Source organism: Mytilus galloprovincialis, chromosome 9 (assembly GCF_965363235.1).
Source record: "Mytilus galloprovincialis chromosome 9, xbMytGall1.hap1.1, whole genome shotgun sequence".
Classification (NCBI taxonomy): Eukaryota; Metazoa; Mollusca; class Bivalvia; order Mytilida; family Mytilidae; genus Mytilus; species Mytilus galloprovincialis.
Genome location: NC_134846.1, coordinates 41791668 through 41814007, shown reverse-complemented (window position 1 = coordinate 41814007; position 22340 = coordinate 41791668). Strand labels below are relative to the sequence as shown.

Here is a 22340-nt window from a genome sequence, read left to right as displayed (position 1 = left end):
ACATATGAAAGGATAGAAGTTATCAAGGAACTAAGACATTACATTAAAGCATATTCACTGACAAACTTGCTTGAAAGTTTAACACAACAACAAAACATATATAGCAATGATATGTTACTGTCAATTATCAAATTTATTTAAGTCAATACCATTTAAAGCTCTTATTTGTGACTTTAATGACATTAATCGATGTAAGAAACCATAATTGTATCACAACTCTTGATACTTCTTTCTGAATTCCATATGTCTAATGAGAGTTATTTGATCTATTACATCTATAATGAGGCTCGAGGGTACAAAAATTTCAGCAAAAATTTAAACATTTTTTTTTTTTATTACATTTGTACAAATTTTATTTATTACTTTATTAGTTGTTACTTTATCATATGGTACAAAAATCAATCAAAAAAGTAAATTTGTTTTGGCCCCAGATGACTTTTAAAATGTATATATCATTGAAAAAGCTCCAAATTATCTCCCTTTAGTGCAAAAATGCCATTTTTTTTGCATAAACATTGAAATACCACTTTTTTAAACTCATCGATGACCTATGTTTTTTTTTTATTATTTTTTTTCAAATAAGCTGTACTTAAACCAAACAATAGAAATATTTAAGCGATTTCTGTAATTATTTCTTTTCTTATTTCGATATTAAAATGTACCTCTATTTCTCCTATTAGTTCAACAGAAAAACGGTACCTTTACAAAAATGTGTGCATCTTTCTAAGGCAGATTGTGAGATTAAATGAACAGTGACCCTATTTTTTTATTTTATTTTTCTATTAAGTGTATGATAAAGTTCTTTAATAGAAAAATATAGCGAAATCCTATATTTAAAAAAAAATATTGATTTATACCCGCGAGCCCCCTTAAACATATATTTGTTACTGATAAAATCACTAATTTGAAGCTTAATTTATCTAGAGATATGATATTCTGAGCCTATTTTTGGATGCATCTTGTATTGAAGTGTGTTGTTGCTATACAATAATTAAAATCATACAACAACTTCCTTCCATCTCACTCTGTAATACATATCCAAGTATACAAAGTAAACTATTTTTATAAAATGTCCACATTGTTTCCTTAAATATTTTTTTCGCTTTGATCATGATGATTCCATTGTTGACTGTGGTATGTTTTGACAATAGTTTAATACAGCCATCTGTAGCATCTTAGCTCTTTGTGATTCTTCTTCTCGGACATGGGATACTTCTAATTCACGAGACTTAAGACGTCTTCTTAAACTGTCTAATTCTGCATCTTTCTCCTCACAGGCTTCTCTATATCTTAATATTTGTTCTGCAACAATGACAAAAACATATGATTAAAAGCATTGTAGGTTAATGTGTGTTAAAATTTTTGGAATGACCATACACTATTCTTGTTTCTATAAGAAAATCTATAATCTATGGCACAATTTTAGACGATAAAATCAGACTTGTTGAGGATTTTTTATGTTCATTTTGTAAATGGGACTAATCTGGACCTCATATTTTGAACTTCCCATATCAGACTGAGGACTCTGCCATAAAATAATTACATAAGTAGTACATATTTCTCTGTAGGGCTTTATAAGGTCCGGTTGCGATGGTGAAAAGTAAAATCATTAAATCACTGAACTCCAGAGAAAAATTCAAAACAGAAAGTCCCTAAGCAAATGGCAAATTCAAAAGCTCAAACACATCAAACAAATGAATAGCAACTGCCATTTTTCTGACTTAGCACAGGCATTTTCTGATGTAGAAAATGGTGGATTGAACCTGGTTTTATAACTAGCTAAACCTCTCACTTGTATGACAGTCACATCAAATTCCATTATATTGACCATGATGTGTGTTCAAAACAGACACAATAGGCAAAAATATTAAGAACATGGGTACAGCAGTTAAAATTGTGTTACAATCTTTAGCACAACAAAAACAAAAACATATTTAACAAAGCTCAAAAAGGCATATATATCAAATTTAACAATCTCATTCATTGCTTTCTTATTTTTGTATTTTATTTTATGTATGTTAAGGATGTTCGCTACTCCGTTAAAAAATAACTAGCTTTTTAATAGACTATTATGAATTGATAGTATATAAATAAAGAAACAAAAAAAGTAGAAAAAAATGGAGGGTCTGTGCGCTCGTTTTCGAGATTTAAGCCATTGAAAATTTGTCGGGAAAATATTCTCTCTAGATTTTTCATGTATTTAACATTGGCACAGTTTTTGTTTCAAACAGTATGAAAAAATAACAAGAATTTTATAAAATTTTGAAATATGGCTTTTTAAAGTTTATGTAATAAAATTATAAAAAGAAAAGTAGGGGTTAGTGGGCAAATTTTTTTAATGACAATACATGGATAAAACCAGAGGATTCCAAAAATCTGGCAAAAAATAAAAAATGGAGGATCAAACATCCTTAAATCCATATGGAAAGGATTGAAAGATTTTAAGTACTTGAACTGGATGGTTAGATTAACATTAAAATGGATGTAGAATTGCGTGTTTGACGTACATCAGTAAATCAGAATGTAAACGTCACCCAGATAGACATATAAAATAGTGCAGTCTATAGAGAAAACATGGAAATTGCAGACTCAATTTTGGGGCAACAAGTTTATGTCTCTTAATAACAACAGATCTTTTTTCATGTTGGTAAACCATACTATTCCTAATTTTCTACAACAAATTGACAAAGTTATAGATGTTTAAAACTATTTTTATCCCAGACTGTATATCTAAATGTAAACTGCAAAAAATGCTATTAAATTACTTGTCAGTAAAATATGGTGAATGAAAATAAATAATTTCAAGGTTTTGCTTTGGATACTTTTTTTTTATCAAAGAAGTTTTATAATATTCCATAAAGATTTGACAAAGTTATTGCAGTCTAAAAATACTTTAACCTAAGACTGAACCTAAATGTTTTCAACTCAGAAAATAACAAAATGTAATTTTTCTATGTCTCTCTTTCAAGTCTGTTGTCACAGAGGAGACAAAATCCCATCTATGAATTCCTGCTTTTTACTGTATATAACTATTGTCATTGCTGTTTTTGTATTGTTAGATTGCTGTCTTATTGATGTATAACTGCCTCTACATTGATCTATACTAATAATAATAAACAGGGGCGGATCCAGCCATTTTAAAAGGGGGGGGGTTCCTAACCCAGGACAAAGGGGGGTTCCAATTACATGTCCCCATTCAAATGCATTGATCGTCCAAAAAAAGGAGGGGTTCCAACCCCCGGAACTCCCCCTCTGGATCCGCGCCTGATAAATTACCAGATGTTTTCCTATCAGAATCTGAGAGTTGGTCCCTTAAATCTGTCTGCACTTTTCTCTCTGCTTCAAGTTTGTTCAATGCTTGATTTAGATCTAGTTTGACCTTTCCAACTTCAGCAAAAGTTACTGCATTCTTTTCAGCTAGTTCCTAAAAACCAAATGATAAAATCAATGTAATAATCAAACATTTAAACTACCAAATTTTGTTTGGATCTTTTCATGCAATACAATAGACAACTATTTTAATAAATCAAATGTTTATGAAGCCACTTTACCCTCAATATTTAACTTTAACTAGCCAGTAAAATTACTTTATAAATTTGGGTATTTGCACTGCTAATATATATATTTTAAATTTTAGATGTCAAAAATCTATCTTTTGTTATAACTTAAATACTGAAATACACAAAAAATAGATATATTCTGAGATAAAGTAAAATAAAATGTTCATTTATTTACATTTTATATAAACAAAGTTCTAACTTAACAATGAATGTATTTTTGACAAATTCCACAATATTTGTCAAACAAGCTAAACTCTAGATGTTCTTTTATTTTTCGACTACCATTTATCAGTCTCATTTTCTAATAGGTTTTATACCTGTTTCATAGCTTTGTACAATGCTTCTCAATTGATAGTGAAACATTTGCATAGGGGATATTTCACAGTAAAATGTCTACTGTGAAGGAAATTACATACACCAAAATTTCCCTATATAAGGTTTCTAACTGTGATATGCCATTACAACCCTGGTTGTTTCTTATGTTGTTTTTTTTTGCAAGATGTTCTGCTCAATGGTATCCTATATAAGTAATATTAACCTGTTGCATCTCCTCCACTCTTTTCTTCATTGTCTCTGTCTCCAGAGTAAGAGTACTATTCCTGGACGTAAGGTCACTAACAATGGAACTCTGTTGGTTACATCGGGACTGAACTTCATCTTTCAATAACTGGGTCACTCGTAACTTCTCTTCTAACTGACTGTATCTGTTTTCCTGAGTAAATCATTTACAATTGAATATTATATGATTCTATAATTCAATAAGTTCTTATTCTACAAAAGATATTATTTGGGGGAAAAATAAGTTGTTCAAGTTGGAATACAGAGAGATAAGTAAATAATACCAATTAATGAAGAAAAATAGAAGAAGTATTTGATTACTAGAATACCAGGATGTAAGTATAGAATCTATCAAAGAACTCGAGTTAATTTATCAACCAGCACCATTTTTTTCCATCCATTCGATTTGTTTGAGATTTTCATTTTTTCTATTAAGAGACTGTCTGCTTCAAAATTTACTTGAGGTTCTGTAATTTTGTTATTGTACTTTTCTTCACTTTAATCATTCGATTCACTGTTTATTACCTCCTCAGACTGGAACTTTTGTTTGATAATAGTAAGCTGTTCTTCATGCTGTAGTTTATTGGACATATTATGATTTTTCTGTCTACTTATTTCTTCTTCTAACTCAAGTCTGGTCATTTCTAACTGTTGGATTCTCTCCCTTAGATTTGCTTCAACTTCATCTGCATCTTGTCTCACTCTTGATACCTGGAAGAAATTATTGATTATGTACAATCTTTCATAAATATTAATCTATTGTATAACTTGTCATTTTACTAAAAGTATTATTTAGCAAATACAGCCCAAAGTGAAACCAATAATTCAAATTCACATCAGATCCCAATTTACATATTAATTCATTTAAATAAAGGAAAATATTAAAATAAGATTAGTTTGTCTAATGGAATCAATGAATTTAAAAATCCAGAAACCACAAACAAATGAATTCTGCATAGACAAAAAAAATAGCACTCTAATAAAAGAAATTTCACAGTTTCTTGAATTTGTAAGAGAGGATAATATAGTAAAATTTTGCCATTTCTTTTTTTGTGCATATCAATAAAAGATAAATACCTCCCCTCTTTTCTTTTTTTTATATATTCTTGTTGGCCTCACAGGTTTTTAACCCACATTTCTTATTAGCATAGAATTCTTTGGAAGTGATGCAACATTTCTTAAATATGAGATAACCTATAATGAATTTGTAATGACTGACTCTACTCTCAAACCGTTTGAATTGTATTTACTTTAACCAGACAAAAATCAATATGCAGTGTCGGATCCAGGGGGAGGGTTCCAGGGGTTGGAACCCCCCTTTTTTTGGACAATCAATGCATTTGAATGGGGACATATAGTTGTCCTGGGTTGGAAACCCCCCTTTTAAGAATGGCTGGGTCCGCCACTGATATGTCACCAAGTAGTTATAGGTGAAGAACTCACTCTTATAATCTGCATCTTATTAGATATGTTTTCAACTATACTTATTGCTTAGGTATCTTTTAATCTTAAAATCTTTTTAGGCCAATTAAAAAAAAAAAATCCTACCTACTTACCCAATTTTTGCCAAGATGTAATAGGAAACACATATATTATTTTTTTGGCCTTATTGCTATTAAACATAAATAATTGTATCAAATTTAATAACCAGTAAGTATAGGAGTTTCAAAAATAAAGTTTTCAAAATTATACCTCTTTTTGTCTTATCTGTTCTGCATCTCTAAGATCTTCCTTGTGTCTGTTTCTTTCTGATTGTATTCTTTCTGTAAAACAGGTTCATCTATATATACATGTATATACATTTTATTCAACCCTTCCATGCATTAAATTTTAATTGATTATTTCCAATTATTATTCAGGCTATCTTTCTAAAAAAAAACACAATAATTTTTTGTAGAAATGCATATTTAAAAGGTTTGAGCTAATCATCATTTGTTTACATATGAAAGGGGAATGAAAGCTAACATCAGTTCACTCAGCTTCTATTTAAGAAGTCATCATTAAATCCCGTTATAATGAAACAAATCTGCACCATTTCAATTAGCAATTTAGTGTTTTACATACCTTCAAAATGAGCACCTTTAATTTTGATTTCTGCTTGTAAATGTGTGACCTGTTCCTTCAGTTCAAATATCTGATCTTGTTGCATACGACATTTTCTTTCTGTATCATCAAACTAAAAAGATATTATACATGTAACAGCATTAACACATGACAAAGGCAAAATCCCTTTGATCTTGCTGTGGTATAATCTGGATAATGCAAGGTCAGGTGTGCATTAACTACTTAATTTCTATCACAGCTCACATGTACAATAGCAATAAATACATACAATTAAAAGTTACTGTAAAAGTTTTTTTTTTACTGGAGTTATTAACCCCAAAAGGATAAATGAGGCATTGAAATCTTAAAATAACAACCCTCATGTACTTTGCAAGGGTCAGTTGCAAAGTTTTAGGAGCTTTGCTGACAGTACCTGTAGTTATTATTAAAGCCTATGTTACAGTTCTTTTAATAGTTAATCTTCTCATCTCAAACATACAGTGTTTTAGTAGTTTATACTTTACCTTGGATTGTAATTGTATATTTTTATCACTAGACTCTGACAGTTCTTTGTGTAGCTGTGCTTCCATTGTTGCTCTTGTCTGAAGTGAAAAAAAAAACAGCATAGTATTTTTAACAAGATTTGTCAATTTTTGGCCATGCTCATGAAACTGGTCTCTTTTTTACTTAGACTTTCTAATAAATATTTTGTAATAATGTTACTTCTGTCCTAAGATGACAGATAACTTCCTGGAAAACTATCAATTTTTAAAAGTTGATATATCAATTGTTGCTGCATTAATGTCTAGTGACATATATATTTCATAAAATTGAGAAAGGAAATGGGGAATGTGTCTAAGTGACAACAACCCGACCATAGAGCAGACAACAGCCGAAGGCCACCAATGGGATATTTCATGTTTATTTAGAACAAAATTATTCAAAGTGATAAACATAATTTCAATCTAAACACATTTTTAAAAGTTGATCAGAAGGAATTCTAGTTTGACTCCATTATAGTGTGTTATGCTTGAATGGAAGATTTACAGTATAAATTAAATATATTTAGTAAAAGTCTTCATGTATACCTCTCGTTCTTTTCTCAGATCCTCATTATGAGAGCTGTGCCTCCCTGACAGTTCTTGTTTAAGTCTTTCTACTACAATTTCTACATCATGTGTTTTCTGTTCTTGTAAAGCTAGCTCAGATTCTGTCATTGATAATCTATAATTAGAATTATAAAATAAGATTTATACCAGGTAGCACAAGGCTTCAATTGATGTTTTCAGAATCAAATGCATTCTGAGAAATCTTTTCAAAGACATACAACAAAGTTCTGTGATTTTTCAAACACATCCAAAATAATGATAATAATTATTATTTGATAATAATAACCTTTGGGATGACATTTTTAAAATTTCATGAACAATTAAATTACCCATAGTCCTTTAGATAGAACTTCAGACCCTTTGTTTTCTATTACTGTAAATTCAAAAATTATTGCGAGGTAATCATAAATGCAAGTAATGTGACTTGGTGAGTATCACAATAATAAGAACTACTATTTGTATATAAATTGAGCAGTTTAAAAAATTTATTTGCCATAACTGGTAAATTCCTTTACAATGAGTCTGGATTCTAGACAATTGAGAGTCTCCACATGGTTTTGGTGCTAATGTATCATTCAACTGTTAAATTTCGGTAAACTTGTGTTGGAGAATTGCTGTGGTTTATTTATATTTTGTAATTTGGCTGTTGCACCATTATCCATTTCCAATTATTAATATGTCATCATATGTACATTGTCAAAGTTTATGCATGCAGTGAATAATGTTACAATTTACACATTACTACATAATTTCTTATTTTTTTTTTAATACTGTAAATTCAGAAATTATTGTGATGTTTTTATTATTGCGAAAAATGCAACATGGATATAATCGCAATAATCAAAGCTCGCATTTAAATTTTTTTTATATAAATTAAACAGGATTTTTCCAATATCACAAAAGTAAAATCACATATTAGTCGAAAATGACAAAATCACAATAATAAATGCAAGGAATAATTTCTGAATTTCCAGTATTTATATATACAAATTTTTAAAGTCCTTCATTTGTCCTGGGAACATATTTAACACAAAATACCCACACTAAAAGCAAGCTGGCAATCAGGAAACAATCAAGAAAGTAGGAAACTGAATGATGAAATATTTTATATATTTTAATTTTTATTCCAACTTACTTTGCAGCTAATGCATTGAATGATGATTTCCTCTCCTCTAGAGCCTCTTGTAAATGTGCCACTTGCTGAGTGGTTGTTCTGAAGAAAAAAATTGTAACTGAATTAAATGAAAAGGAAATCAAGGTCCTCTAATAATTGTTTTACGTTTTAATAACTGCAAGAATAAGTCTGAGAAGAAGATGTGACTTTTTAGATTTAATTAAAACATATCATTTTCACCAATTCTTTCTAGTTTAATGTGTTCTTTTGAATAGGTGAACTGTTCTTTTTGGCATATATTTACAACATTTTATAATTACATTAGATGTATGTTTCATTATGATACTTTATTCTGATTGGCTAACTGACCATCACGTGTTAATCCGTAAGCAATTGTATTGCTCAATAAAACTTTTCATTCATGATAACACGTGGTCCCACAATAAAGTGCACAGGTGAATTAAATAAAACAATATTAAAATTTGTGTTTTCATGATCATTGCTAAAAAAATGTAATTATAAGTATTGTATGCTTTTTTTTGTAACTTCATAGGGTTGTAAAAGCGTTGACCGTGCGCACATTTTGAGTATGTACTTCGGCCAACTCTTTTACACCCCAATGAAGTTACAAAAAGAAGCATTCAATTCTTAAATTAAAAACTTTACATGTTTATGTTTTATGGTTGCTGATTCGTTTGAGATTACTTTATATTTATATATTTCAAATTTAAAGTTTAAGGGGGTTTGCGGGTATAAATCAAACAATAGTTCAGCTTATTTGAAAAAGATAATAAAAAATATAGGTCACTGATGAGTTAAAAGATATTTTAACTTTAAAGCCAAAAATGGCATTTTTGCACCAAAGGGAGATAATTTGGAGCTTTTTCAATGATATATACATTTCAAAAGTCATCTGGGGCCAAAATGAATTGGTTTTTGGTTGATTTTTGTACCTAATGAGAAGTAACAACTACTAAAGTAAAACATAAAATTTCTAATGAAAAAAAAATGTTTAAATTTTGCTGAAATTTTGTACCCCTGATTCCTCCTTAAAATGAAAAAAAATATTTCTGTATGCGAGAAAATTATTTCCATGTTAAACACATTATATAAATTTACCTTTTTGTTTTCCTGAGGACATCTTCTTGTTTTTCAATAGTATCCATGAGATCATTCATCTGAAAAAAATAAAAAAAGAGTAAGAAATAAATTATTTATCAAATGTAAAGTTACAAAATGTATGCTCTATATACTTATTGATAATTTTCTCCAGGATCTTTACCAAAATGGGCTAAATGTATTTATAAACATTTCTGAAATATGATTTTCAAATTTTTTTCTTTCTTCAAAAATCGTACCAACATAATGTATCCATTTTTAAAATATTTAAGGTCAAGGAACAATAAATGAGGTACATCACAGATTGTAGTAAATTTTGCAAATTTTTGGCTTATTGAATTACAGCTGAATATCGAAAAAATAATGCCTCATATCTTTTATTTTCTGAAATATTACTGATTGAATTCTTTAAAGAATGGTTAACATTTGTATAGAATGCACAAGAAATTGATAAAAAACATCAAGTTGTAAATTGAAGTATGGCTTTCAATTGAATTTCGAAATTTTCTGTAATAATTTGCATGTACATATCTTTGTTATACATCTTAACTGTATTGCATTTTGGTAAAGTTATAGGTGAGAACATGAAAAATAATCTAAAAAGAATAAAATTGGTGAAAAATTGTTACATACAAATCTTAGGTGTGACTTTCAGAAATCAGATTGCAAGACAATTAAATACCAGATGTCAGTCCATGTTGTCTGTTGCATTATTTACCTGCAAAGATTTATCACTTTCTATTTGTTTGACATGCTTTGTGAGCATCATCATTTTTGTCTTGTGATCTTCACTTAATACAGCTCTGTCTTCATTTTGTCCAACTGCTGTCTCTGTTAAATGAAACAAAATGTATTTGTATTAAAAAGTTTCAGCAATTGTCAGTCTGAAGCCATCATACGGTCTGATCACATCTTTGTTTGTATACCTTACACAGAACCTATTATTTTTTAACTAACTTTTATTGGAAATATTTCATTCTTGTATTACTATTTACTATTCAAGATGATATAAGCTGTAAAGTTCTTTCCTTTATAACATTTGGTAAAATTGTTTGTTCATAATTCTTATCTAATAAAATTCACTATAGTGTACAAATATAATAAAACACTTTAAAATAATTGAATTTTACATAACTAATTAATAAATACTTAAAACTAGACAACTCAAACCTTCTTAAGGTGGTACCTAACACTACAGGGAGATAACTCTGTAAAGTCAGCTAAACGTTTTAATTACATTGTGTTATAAAAGGAATATTAAGCTTCTCAATGATCAAAATTGGTGTTTGTCAAATTGCTATATAACCAGTGTAATTTTTCTGACAAAACGGTTGGTTCAAAATTTTTTAAACTTTTATATTTTTGTTAAAGTGTCAAAGTAAATACTTTGACAAAATTTTACGAAAATTAAACGAGCCAAATTAATTTTAGTGAAAGTGTTGGGTACCACCTTAATCTAAAATGTTTTGGATATAGATATCTTTTGTTTTTTGTGTCTTCTATTAAATGTAATCAAATTGGTATTAAACCTTTGTCTTGTTTTATTCATTTTATCACAACCATTTTTGAATAGCTGACATGTTGTACAGATTGATCCAATAAATGTATAAATTTGTATACAAAAAATCTTACTTAGTTCGAATTCCTAAAACTGCATTGAAGTAGGGGCTCAATATTCAAAAATAAAAAACAATTTATGATCCTGTGAATTCAGAAATACTTGCTTTATTTATGATTGCGATTATTGAAAAATTATGAAATATTGCATACAAACAATGCTGTCAAATTTTAACGTATATTTTATTTTTTGTGCAAGTCTATTCTGACTTATTTTTTGCAATAATTAAAACATCACAAAAGTTTCTAAATTTACAGTATATTGTGAATTCATTATTATTTGTGGGATGTCAATTTAAATGTATTTCTTGGAGGCAGATGAACATCAAATTAAAATTTTCAACAGATTACACATTTTCTATAAGGTTGTATGCATACTTTGTCAAAATAAACAAAATTAAATATGCACAAAAATGAAAGTATTTGAATCAATGAAAATCGTATTAAACAGTATTGAAATATTTTTAGAGACACAATTTGATGCAAGTGAATTTCAAAATGCCAAATGACCTATATTTTTGAGTGATGTATTCATTTAAACTGCCAACAGTTTGTTATAAACTATTTTCTATATTACCAATAGACTTTAGTATATCACTAGGAATATTGTTTCCTGCCAGCTCTAGTCTGCAAACAGTTTTATTAGTCTGTAACATCTCTAAAATAGCTCTTCCTCCTAACAGACCAACATTGTTCCATCTAAGATCTAGATAAATAAACAGGAGAATGAAATGAATTCATATTTCAATAAAACTGCATAAATCAAAACAAAACCTACTTGAGATAAATTGCTTCGCTGAGCGCAGCTGGATACAACGGCAGAGGTCCAACCCTGAACAGTTGGGGCAAAAATGGACACAATATCAGCACTTGATACAGGTCTGAATTAGGATTGTATTTAGTATTTGACACATAATAGGTTACTGACCAAGAATAACCGTAGTCAAATAACTTAGAATTGGTTATGTTTTAAATTTATATTTAATTTTTGCTTTTGTGCAATACACTATGCTGTTGCAATTTACCCCCCCCCCCCTTTTTTTTGCCAAAAAAATAAAAATATTTAAAGAAATTTTCTTTTTAATTTCTGAAATCTGAAATAAGAAAAAAATGTCCCCTCCCACAATTTCTTATCCCCCCTTTAAAAAAAAAAATCTTTCCTCAAGATATGATCATTATCACAATTCAAATGTTTAATGGAGTTTGCATCCATAATTACCAATTCAAATACATTGTACTTTAAATGTGATTGGATTACCTCCCTTACACTGCTTTAAAATTGTGTTAATTGTCCATTTACCAGGAAAAGTGCAGAACTGAAAGTTGCATCATCACACTTAATAAATCATACAGTGTTTGTTTAAAATATTTGCCATTAGTTTGTAGTACATCATAAAAAAAAGACAATGAATTCAAGAAAATGATAGATGTGCCAAACCTGTGACAATTTCACAAACAGAAGCAACATCAAAATTTTTGTTCTCACAAGAAGTGTATTTAATGAGTATCTACTTCCTAAAAGAAATATAACATCAGTCGTTACATTTATTTGTGCAAAATATTCTAAATTCTATGGCCGACTAAAACCAGCGTTGTCTGAGACAAAAATTCTTGTCTATACCTGTTTTTTAGTGGTGAGCACCAGTGTTTTATTTTTGAGGTTGGTCAAGGTTGAATGTAAGTTGAATCAAATTAATTTTGGTACACAAAGGAATTTTTAAAGGTCAACTGAAAGCATATTTAGATTGATATCAGCTAAAATGCTCTAAGTTTTTGTTTTTTGATTGAAGTATTAGAAAAGCTTCATAATAATGCAGGGAATATAACTCAATAAAAATTTCAATTAATAATTTTAAAGGTTAAAAATAATGTGAAGCCATGATGGTATTATAGCTATTATAAAATCAATTTGGTAATATGTTATTTTCATTATACTTAATTTAAATCTTAGTACTTATACTTAATTTAAATCTTAGTACAAGGCAGTAATATTAATAATATATTTTTTACGTCCATTCAGTATTTTTGTATGATCTTGTTCCCAGTACTTATTGAGTGAGTAAAGTATGTTCAACAACAGAAAAAATGCATGCATGCATTTTTTCTTATGGTATTTTATATCATTTTAAAGGGATTGAAATAAGTCAAAATGTTGTCACAATATTGCTGGTGTCATAAACTTAAAATTCACAGAGTGACAATTTTCTGATTTTTTTTTTTTACTTTTTAAGAAGACACATTGAAAAAAAAAGATGTAAAATTTGTGAAATGTAAACCTCAATTCAACAAGATTAATTCAAACTTTAGAATAATTTTCAACAAAGTCCTTACCGATAGCCCTTAAAGTTTTGTTTCTCTTTAAATTGGCTGATAATTCAATGGCACAGTCATGATTGATCTGGTTGTTCCTAAGGTCTAAAGCCTGTAAGCATTCGTTTGATCCAAGACCCTCACAGAACAGTGAAAAAGAGTTGTCTAACATGCCAAGGGCATTCCATTCCAAACACAACCTGTAAGACAAAGAAATTGTTTTATATAAAATACATGTACATTTTATATTGAATTTGATTTTATCAGATGTCTTCATTTCAGGAATAAAATAAATTTTCATTGAGAAACATTTTGCGAATGTTTTAATCTATTGAATCTTTTCTTATAACGGCATAAAGATAAGATATACTAATGTATCCAGATACTCGAAGCATGTCTGTTGTTAGCTTTCAGGAATAAATATATGATCCCTTATTGTGGAAGATACTGTTCACTCAAGTGTAATTAAACAAACCTCAACACTAATAACAACTAAAAAAAATATTTGGTATAAAAACAGTTTTTCATTATAATTATTTGAATCAATTTACCTACTTTAATATTGCTTGATTATGATGTAACATTTTGCCCAAGGCTTCTGCACCAGCTCCTCTGATGTTGTTTCCCTATAAGATAAAACAGACTTTCCTAATTCTTTAAGGAAAAAAAACAACCTTTGTGAAGTTTAAACTTTAATTCAAGTTATTACATATGAATACATATATAAAATCATAATTTGATGTAAAATTAAAAAAGAAAAGGTTTTAAGCAAAAAATCGTCTGAAACACATGTGCTCAGGTGTGAGATATACAGTACATTGTAATACTAATTAAAAAATTTTCAAAATGCTTAAGTTATCATTAATACTTTTATCCAACGTTCACTTCAAGGATTATCCTGAAGAAATAACGTGGATAGAGCTTTTAGTTTTAAGACTCAAAAGTAAACGTACATGGCAGTGGCAGATCCAGAATTTTTCATATGTGGGGGCCCACTGACTGCCTAAGAGGGGGCCCTCTCTGGTCATGCTCCAGTGATTCTCTATATAATCAACCAAATTTTTCCAGAAAAGGGGGGGGGGGCGGGACAAATCCACCCCTGCATGGACTCATGTATCCTTTTCTAATCCATGATTTACCATTGCCAAGTCAACATATCTTTATTATGTCAACCATTGCTCATAAGATGCCCAACTGATTACCATGCTTGCCTTTTGTTGCTATTTTTTAAGGGATTAAAATCAGGATTAGACAAAATATGTCCAGCTGGCTAAAATATATTTTCGATGCCCTAGCCTGTATTGAATTAACAGTACTTACTTTCATATCCAGACTTTTGCAGTAAGAATTGTGTGCGAACCCATTTGCAAGTCCTTTCACAGCTTAAAAAATAATGAAATATTAGATAATAGCAACTAAATGTTTCATAATATTTGCTGGCAATACATTCTTTAAAAGTGTCATTTGCATGCATGTAATATTTACCACTTGACATTAAGAAATCACCACTCAATGTATATATATCTAATCCAAACATTGTTTCAAGTGTTAGTGTGACTACAAGGGTTCATCAGTAAATCTCTGTCACAGATGACCCTGTATATGTTTCTGTACTAGACATAATCTCCTTTCCCCTTGAAGACTATTACTGAATGGGACTTATTAGAGTATTGTACTTTTCATCAGCAAAAACTGCACCCAAGTTCACCTTAGGTTATTATTGCAGTAAACAATAATTATGTTTTTTTCTGGGAAGTATTATCTTTCATTATTTGTTTCTATTGGTCATTGTTTTGGTCTTTTTTGGTTTATAAAATGGATTTGATTTTAAACATATCATTAGGTTTGTAAAAAAAAAACACAAATTGGTTTTAGAATTTGCTAAAATCTCAAAGACAAAAGATCTACCTATTCACCAATGTCATGAATGTAGATGCCAGATCAATTGTTCAAATTTTTTATTTACATGTATAGGATTATATCATGAATAACATGACAATCATAACTTTTTGAAGGATTTTATTATGAGTTACATGACAATCATACATTTGTAACTTACTGAAGGATTTTACTATAAGTAACATGACAATCTTAACTTCTTAAAGGATTTATCATGAGTAGCCTGCCAGGTAGCACTATAAGAGCAGAAACTGCTCACCGTTCTGAAGCACCTTCATGCTCTTCATTTGTATTCTTTCATTTTTGTGGGTACCAATTCCATGGATTAAGAAAAGTTGAATTTTTGTATGTATTTGATTTTGTTGTTTGCACATAGTCTGCAAAAAAAAAAAACTCTGCATGTAAGCCTTTAGAAATTTGAACATCTTTGTCTATTTAAATTTGTGCATCATACATGTACATTTTCCCACAAGATCCAATAAACTTGGTATCCCATGAATAATAATGAATCCACAGTGTATATTTTCATGTTTTAACATCTTATTTTATAAGTAACATATATTATTATATTTATACCATCTTCACTGAGCATACAGTCGGCAAACTTATATTCTAGAAATGTCCTATCTGTTGCAATGACTTTCCCCAAAATGTGACATGGTTTTGGAGACAAACTGTTGGTAGACAAATCTAAGACAGCTTTTCCTCTTTTGGATGTGTTCTCAAAGCTGAAATTAAGAGAATTATTTCATGGCATGCCTTATCATGCTTATCCCATAAATGCATTTGGTGCTACATGTATTTACCTTACTTTTCAAAATATGCACACCTACATCATGTACATGTATTGATGATCGAGAAAACAGGCAAATTAAATGTCTTACTTCTAAAATACAAGATATAAATGACTTATGAATCTACTAATAAGAATTACTATTTTACAATAGTGGTACATGTATTGCTATTGGCTAGTTTAATATCAGTCAAATTCTCAGATAATGATCAAATATCAGTCTAAAGACATAAAATATTATACATTTGTAATACTACACTAAAACCTTGATTGTTAAAACATTCTTAACAATAAAAATTCACCAAATGACTTGGTATTATTTTCATTACATAGATTATGAAATATGAACCAACAATTATGACAATGAAAGCCCCCTTTGGACATGTTGGAGTCTAGTGATCTGAAAAAATGAATTGAATTTAGAAAAATGTTGCATAAAAAATACATTTGTAAAATACCTTTTTAACTGGTGAATTATAAAATCTGGTGGATCTGTGTGATTGTCTCTACATAGTCTAACAAAAGTGTGTCTGAACTCATCCATTATTCTATAATAGAAACAAATCAATAATATACATGATATATACTTCTTTTTTTTTTTTTTTTATAGTTTTGTATTTATTATACAGTTAATTTTTGTTAGTCTTTTTATTTTTTATAACCACTGTGTTTTCATTTAATTAGTGACGTATAAGTTTGAATATTTTGGAGGTATTTTCAAACTCTCTTTTTTCGTTGCCTTTCGGAGAACATGGAGAAAAAGTAATTTGACATTAACTTCAGTATAAAAAAAATGATGTGGTGTGATTGCCAATGAGATAAATCTATACACGAGACCAAATGTGAAATGACACAGAAATTAACAACTATAGGTCACAATACAGCCTTCAACAATGAGCAAAGCCAATACAGCATAGTCAGCTATAAAAGGCATCAAAATGACAACCTGGGAATTCTAGACAGTTCGGCACCCAGACAAATCGGCACCCAGACAAATCGGCACCTAACATAGACAAATCAGCACCGTGAAAGACAAATACGCCTTTTAAGAGAAATATTGGCAGCAGTAATGATAATGTCTGTCAATTCTAGAGATGCGCTATCAATTGCATTTTGGGAAATCTATGGTCTCTAGTTTTTATGAGTTTTAACACTATCACAATCAGTTTTTAAACAATATTTAGCAGACAATGATCATTCCAACAAACATTAAAGCATTAAAGTCCCCACACAATAATATATTACCCTGTTTTTGGTAGGAAGCAATATCCTTTTCTAAACATGTAAGAATATCATGGTCAAGTCCTTTAGAGTATGACGACCCTTCTGGTGGGTTATATACAACACATATAAAAAGACATATTTTATAATATATTGTAAATAGTACTTTATTTCATATATCGTTTAATGTATTATTCAGAGTTAAAAATTGCCAATCAGGTTAATTCAATTATCTCGCTACTAATCCAATTATTTATTATATGTGACAAACTCCTCTGTATTTTCTATATGATCTTTTTTCGGTGGTGAAGGAAAACCCTGTCCAAAATACCTAGTTCCCGTATCAAAACTACAGAATTTGGAATGTGTGTAAGAGCTGTCTATATTTTGTAGTTGTTTGTAAATGTGTAAGAATATCTGTCGTCATGGTCGTCGTAATTTTATCTTCGACTAACTTTTCTTTTTTACAAACGAAAGTGAACCAACGCCTGGTGAGTCTGTAGTACGGTAGAGTCCATAAAGTGGATACCTCGCCGGGTATGCAGGGTCGTTATGATAAAAAAACATAAAATGTAGAGAGTCTTATAACAACTTTTCTTTTTGTATAATATCACTTAAATTTTCTTTTTGTAGCGGGCTTGTTTTAATTATCTTTGCTGTCAAATGTCTAGCAATAGTTTTGTTTATGGTTAAACCATCTAAGTAATATTGTTTTTATCTAAGTATGTATCTCTATTTCTATGAAATGTGGTGTTAAGAGTATGAATTAAACCACCTATAAAATATTCGAGTTTAGTTTAGTTGTGATTACATATGCTAAGAAGGAAGCCAAAGGATAGAGTCAAAGTTAGAATACAACTTAAATATAATAAAATTCTAAAGCAAAAACACATTTTTAAACATCATTTCAATCACCTATATAAGGGTCGATACTGATGTATTTTTGTCAACTTTCTCATCATTGTGCTTTTTTTTTATTTTAAATTCTATTTTTAGCAAAAAGAAACTACTGTACAATATTATTCAAATGTTTGTATAAAAGTTCATCTTTATAATACTTTAACATAAGTATTTCTGATAAGTGTTCTTCTATTGGCATATATCTACAAGCCCAAATACTATGTACATATCCTTAAGGTGCCTAAAGGTGGTACCTAACACTACAGGGAGATAACTCTGTAAAGTCAGCTAAACGTTTTAAATACGTTGTGTTGTAAAAGGAATATTAAGCTTCTCAATGATCAAAATTGGTTTTTGTCAAAGGGTGCTATAAACGTAGGCTGAAACTACATTTTCTTATATCAGCCGGATAAGCTCTTCGAAATGCATATCATAAGAAATCTCAAATATATGCACAGGTTACTGATCCGTGTGTCCAAAGGTGGTCTGTTTTCAAGGTTTTTTAGGGGGAAAATGTCTAATTTCCAGCTGATAACTTGTACCAATTTGCATGTTTAAACAAGAGATGTTGGATTTTTTTTTTATTTATTCAGAAAGTTCATAGAATTATCTTTCCATTGATGTATAGATATCTATATAACTATGAATATCTGACTTCTGCATGATGGGTCCACTATTACATGCCCTGTTACAGAATGACGTCACGTAAAAAACTGTTGATTGCACCCTTAAGGGACAAATACAAAATATTAGTGATGTTTTAGCATAGAAATGTGTTTGCGAATGGAGTAAAATAATTCTGAAAAATATTGTACGGCATGTATACATTAATTTAAAAGCATCAGTTTGGTATATTTAATGCAAATATTACAGATTTGTACATAGCAACCAGATATAAGAAAACCAGACTCTGTGCGAATATTGAAGTTTTTCAATTTTTTGCGACGTCATGATATTTTTATTCAATCTCTCATATATTTGGAACCAAAAGTTGCATATGAAAAGTGTAGATTTTTTCTACTTTGACCTTTACTCCTGATCAGTGTTATATAAAGTTTTATTCATTATAATATATATTTGGTACTTTTTATAGTCAAAAAGGTACACATGCCATTCCTAAGAAAAACACTATTTCAATATTTTCTCAACTCAGCTATAACTTAGTTCATATAGTACTAGGAACAAAATCTATTTAAAGTAACTTTATTCATGCCTATTTCATAGTTTTTATTCTATTTATTTAAAAGAAACCCTATTTTATGATTTATTTTCTTTGTAAAACTGATGAAAATGTGATACAGGAAATGTTTGGGATTTGCCAGTTAAACTGTTTGCCACTGGCCAATATGCCACTACCGCGCGACATAAAAAAAGAGCTGTAGTTTCACTATTTGTGGTCACAATCCTTAAAGTAAGACATCATTTTAATCGGTATAGTGTACAGATTCAGAAAAGCTGAGAATTTTTTATATATCGCATACAAGGTTTTGCTTAAGGGTGCTATAAACAGTTTCGTACTAAAAACTAGGGGTATTTCCCCAGTGAGATTTACATACTGATGGAATTCCCTGCTATTTATATACCACTAAATGAAAAAGTTGATTGTTTTTTATGTTCAATGTGAAAAACATATATTGAAGTTCAATTAAAATGCCACTTTTGTCAAGATTTAAAAAAAAAAAATGTTTTTGTGACTTCCTACTATATGGGAGGCAACTCCATAAACAGCTGATTTTCACCTGTTGCAAAAAGCACTTTGATTTGTCAGGTAAGATAGCTCCTTTTGGAGCAGGCGAACGTAGGCTGAAACTACATTTTCTTATATCAGCCGGATAAGCTCTTCGAAATGCATATCATAAGAAATCTCAAATATATGCACAGGTTACTGATCCGTGTGTCCAAAGGTGGTCTGTTTTCAAGGTTTTTTAGGGGGAAAATGTCTAATTTCCAGCTGATAACTTGTACCAATTTGCATGTTTAAACAAGAGATGTTGGATTTTTTTTTATTTATTCAGAAAGTTCATAGAATTATCTTTCCATTGATGTATAGATATCTATATAACTATGAATATCTGACTTCTGCATGATGGGTCCACTATTACATGCCCTGTTACAGAATGACGTCACGTAAAAAACTGTTGATTGCACCCAAAGTGCTATATAACCAGTGTAATTTTTCTGACAAAACGGTTGGTTCAAAATTTTTGAAATTTTTATATTTTTGTTTAAGGATCAAAGTAAATACATGAAATACTTTGACAAAAAGTGATGAAAATTAAACGAGCCAAATTAATTTTAGTGAAAGTGTTTGGTACCACCTTAAATATACGGAAAGAAGTCTATATCAATATTAAACAGAATACATGTATTTGTATTCATACTAAAATTTTGACAATTTTTTTCATTTTGTAACATTTGGGTATAATATTTCAATCTTGTTTATAACGTTGTTCAATTCTAACAGCTGTAAATAAACGGCTTTAAAACTTTTCGCATTAAGTATAATATTACGTTGATATTTAAGATATATATACATTTTAATCTTTCAAATTGCCCTATATAGTGACCACAGAATGTCTATACATATTTTCTGCTAATTTTGGAAGTAAGGCTCTTGTAGTGATTCCTATGAAATAAATGAATAATGATGTCCATACAGATGAATTTCCAGTTAAAACTTGAGATATTCTGTATAAAAGTAATTAAGGCTTCACATTCATTTTGATGTCTGGAACTTATTGTCCACCATCTTTATATGCACTGTATACAACTGTCGTCTGACATTGTGTAAGAAAGAGTAACCCAAAAGTGTTGACCTTTACATGTATATATGTTTTTAGGTATTAACTCATTATGGATTGCACACACGGTTATGGTTATATGTTTTTGGTGGACGGCTTACCAACTGGTAATTGCGCCCTGGTACCTTAATTTGGAATTAGTCCATTATAGTAATATTTTACTTTAGAAAAAATTCCATTAAAATAAAAATTTAAGAAAAATTCCATTAAAATAAAAATTCAAGAAAATAAATATATTGAAGGCGACTTTTTTGTTTATAGGTGGTGCACCTTATTAACCTATACTAGTTTAAACTTATTTTAATAAATTTAAATAAAAATAAGATTAATAAAATAAATTAATGTTTTTAACTTCTATAAGGGGTTGAGACTTTTGGTTTTTGAGACTTCTGTTTTTGACCTATACTTTTACATCTAATTATAACTAAAAGAAAAATACTGTATCTTTGATATATATGCTTTCCTTTTTTGTTTTTGTTTTTTCTTCATCTGTGGTTGTAAGTGTTATGTGTTAAAAATAAGTATTGTGTCACTTGTTTATGTTTGTTTTGTCGGATACTGATATGTCCAAAATGGGTGCCGAAATGTCTTCGGACTTGGGTGCCGATTTGTCTGGGTGACGATATATCTTAATAGCTTGTTACCCTGACCTGGGACAGTAGTGTAACTGTAACAGTACAAAGTACATAAGAACAAACTATAACAATCAGTTGAAAAAGGCTTAAATCAGATGGTTACAAATTTATATACATATCAAAAACACAAGTGTTTTGAGGAAATTTTTAGTGCGCATCCACAAGTGGCTAAATAATCAACTTATTGATGGTGGCCACGTGCACGTATTGGTAGAAGTAGAAGTGGACGTGGCCGGGTAAGGCCATGAAAAGCAACATTTTAAACAATTTTTTTATTGTACAGGTAATGTAGCTTAACATGGGAGATGTTATACCTGAAAATTGAGCAAATTGTTTTTAAGAAACATTATAAATCATCTTTAAAAATTGTTGGTTATGTGTTCTAACATGCTCTCAGGAGTAAAACATGATTTCTTTGAAAATATTCATGAGATTGCACAGGAGAGTATTTCAATTGAATTTCAATATATTCATACTATTGAATAGAGATGAAAATTTTAACCAAACATATTGTATAGCTCAAATTGGACACTATCTCTAGTTTGGAACTTACAAAGTTTGTTTACACCCGGGAATGTCGCTTATGTACTTAACAAACAATATCCGTTTTGGATATTCTCAGATATATTTTTCCGATATGAAAGAACATTGTTAGTTTTAT

At 29.6% G+C, this 22340-nt stretch overlaps 1 protein-coding gene across 3 annotated transcripts; it reads right to left on the bottom strand.

The window, feature by feature from the left end:
- Positions 1–837: 837 nt before the first annotated feature.
- Positions 838–22317, bottom strand: LOC143045018 (leucine-rich repeat-containing protein 45-like). 3 transcript variants are annotated; one of them, XM_076217295.1, is made up of 18 exons: positions 22233–22317; positions 16581–16670; positions 15906–16057; positions 14751–14812; positions 13986–14056; positions 13452–13630; positions 11698–11826; positions 10222–10334; positions 9504–9562; positions 8406–8483; positions 7250–7385; positions 6686–6763; positions 6183–6294; positions 5811–5881; positions 4644–4829; positions 4099–4272; positions 3277–3424; positions 838–1302 (listed from the first exon to the last, which is right to left on the bottom strand). In XM_076217295.1, exons 2-18 carry the CDS (start codon positions 16664–16666, stop codon positions 1109–1111), a joined length of 2028 nt encoding a protein of 675 aa, XP_076073410.1. In that variant the 5' UTR covers positions 16667–16670; positions 22233–22317; the 3' UTR covers positions 838–1108. The 3 variants fall into 3 exon arrangements, with proteins under 3 accessions (XP_076073410.1, XP_076073411.1, XP_076073412.1); XM_076217296.1 differs by lacking the exon at positions 22233–22317 and adding an exon at positions 22156–22228; XM_076217297.1 differs by lacking the exon at positions 22233–22317 and adding an exon at positions 21994–22084.
- Between the last annotated feature and the right edge of the window lie 23 nt (positions 22318–22340).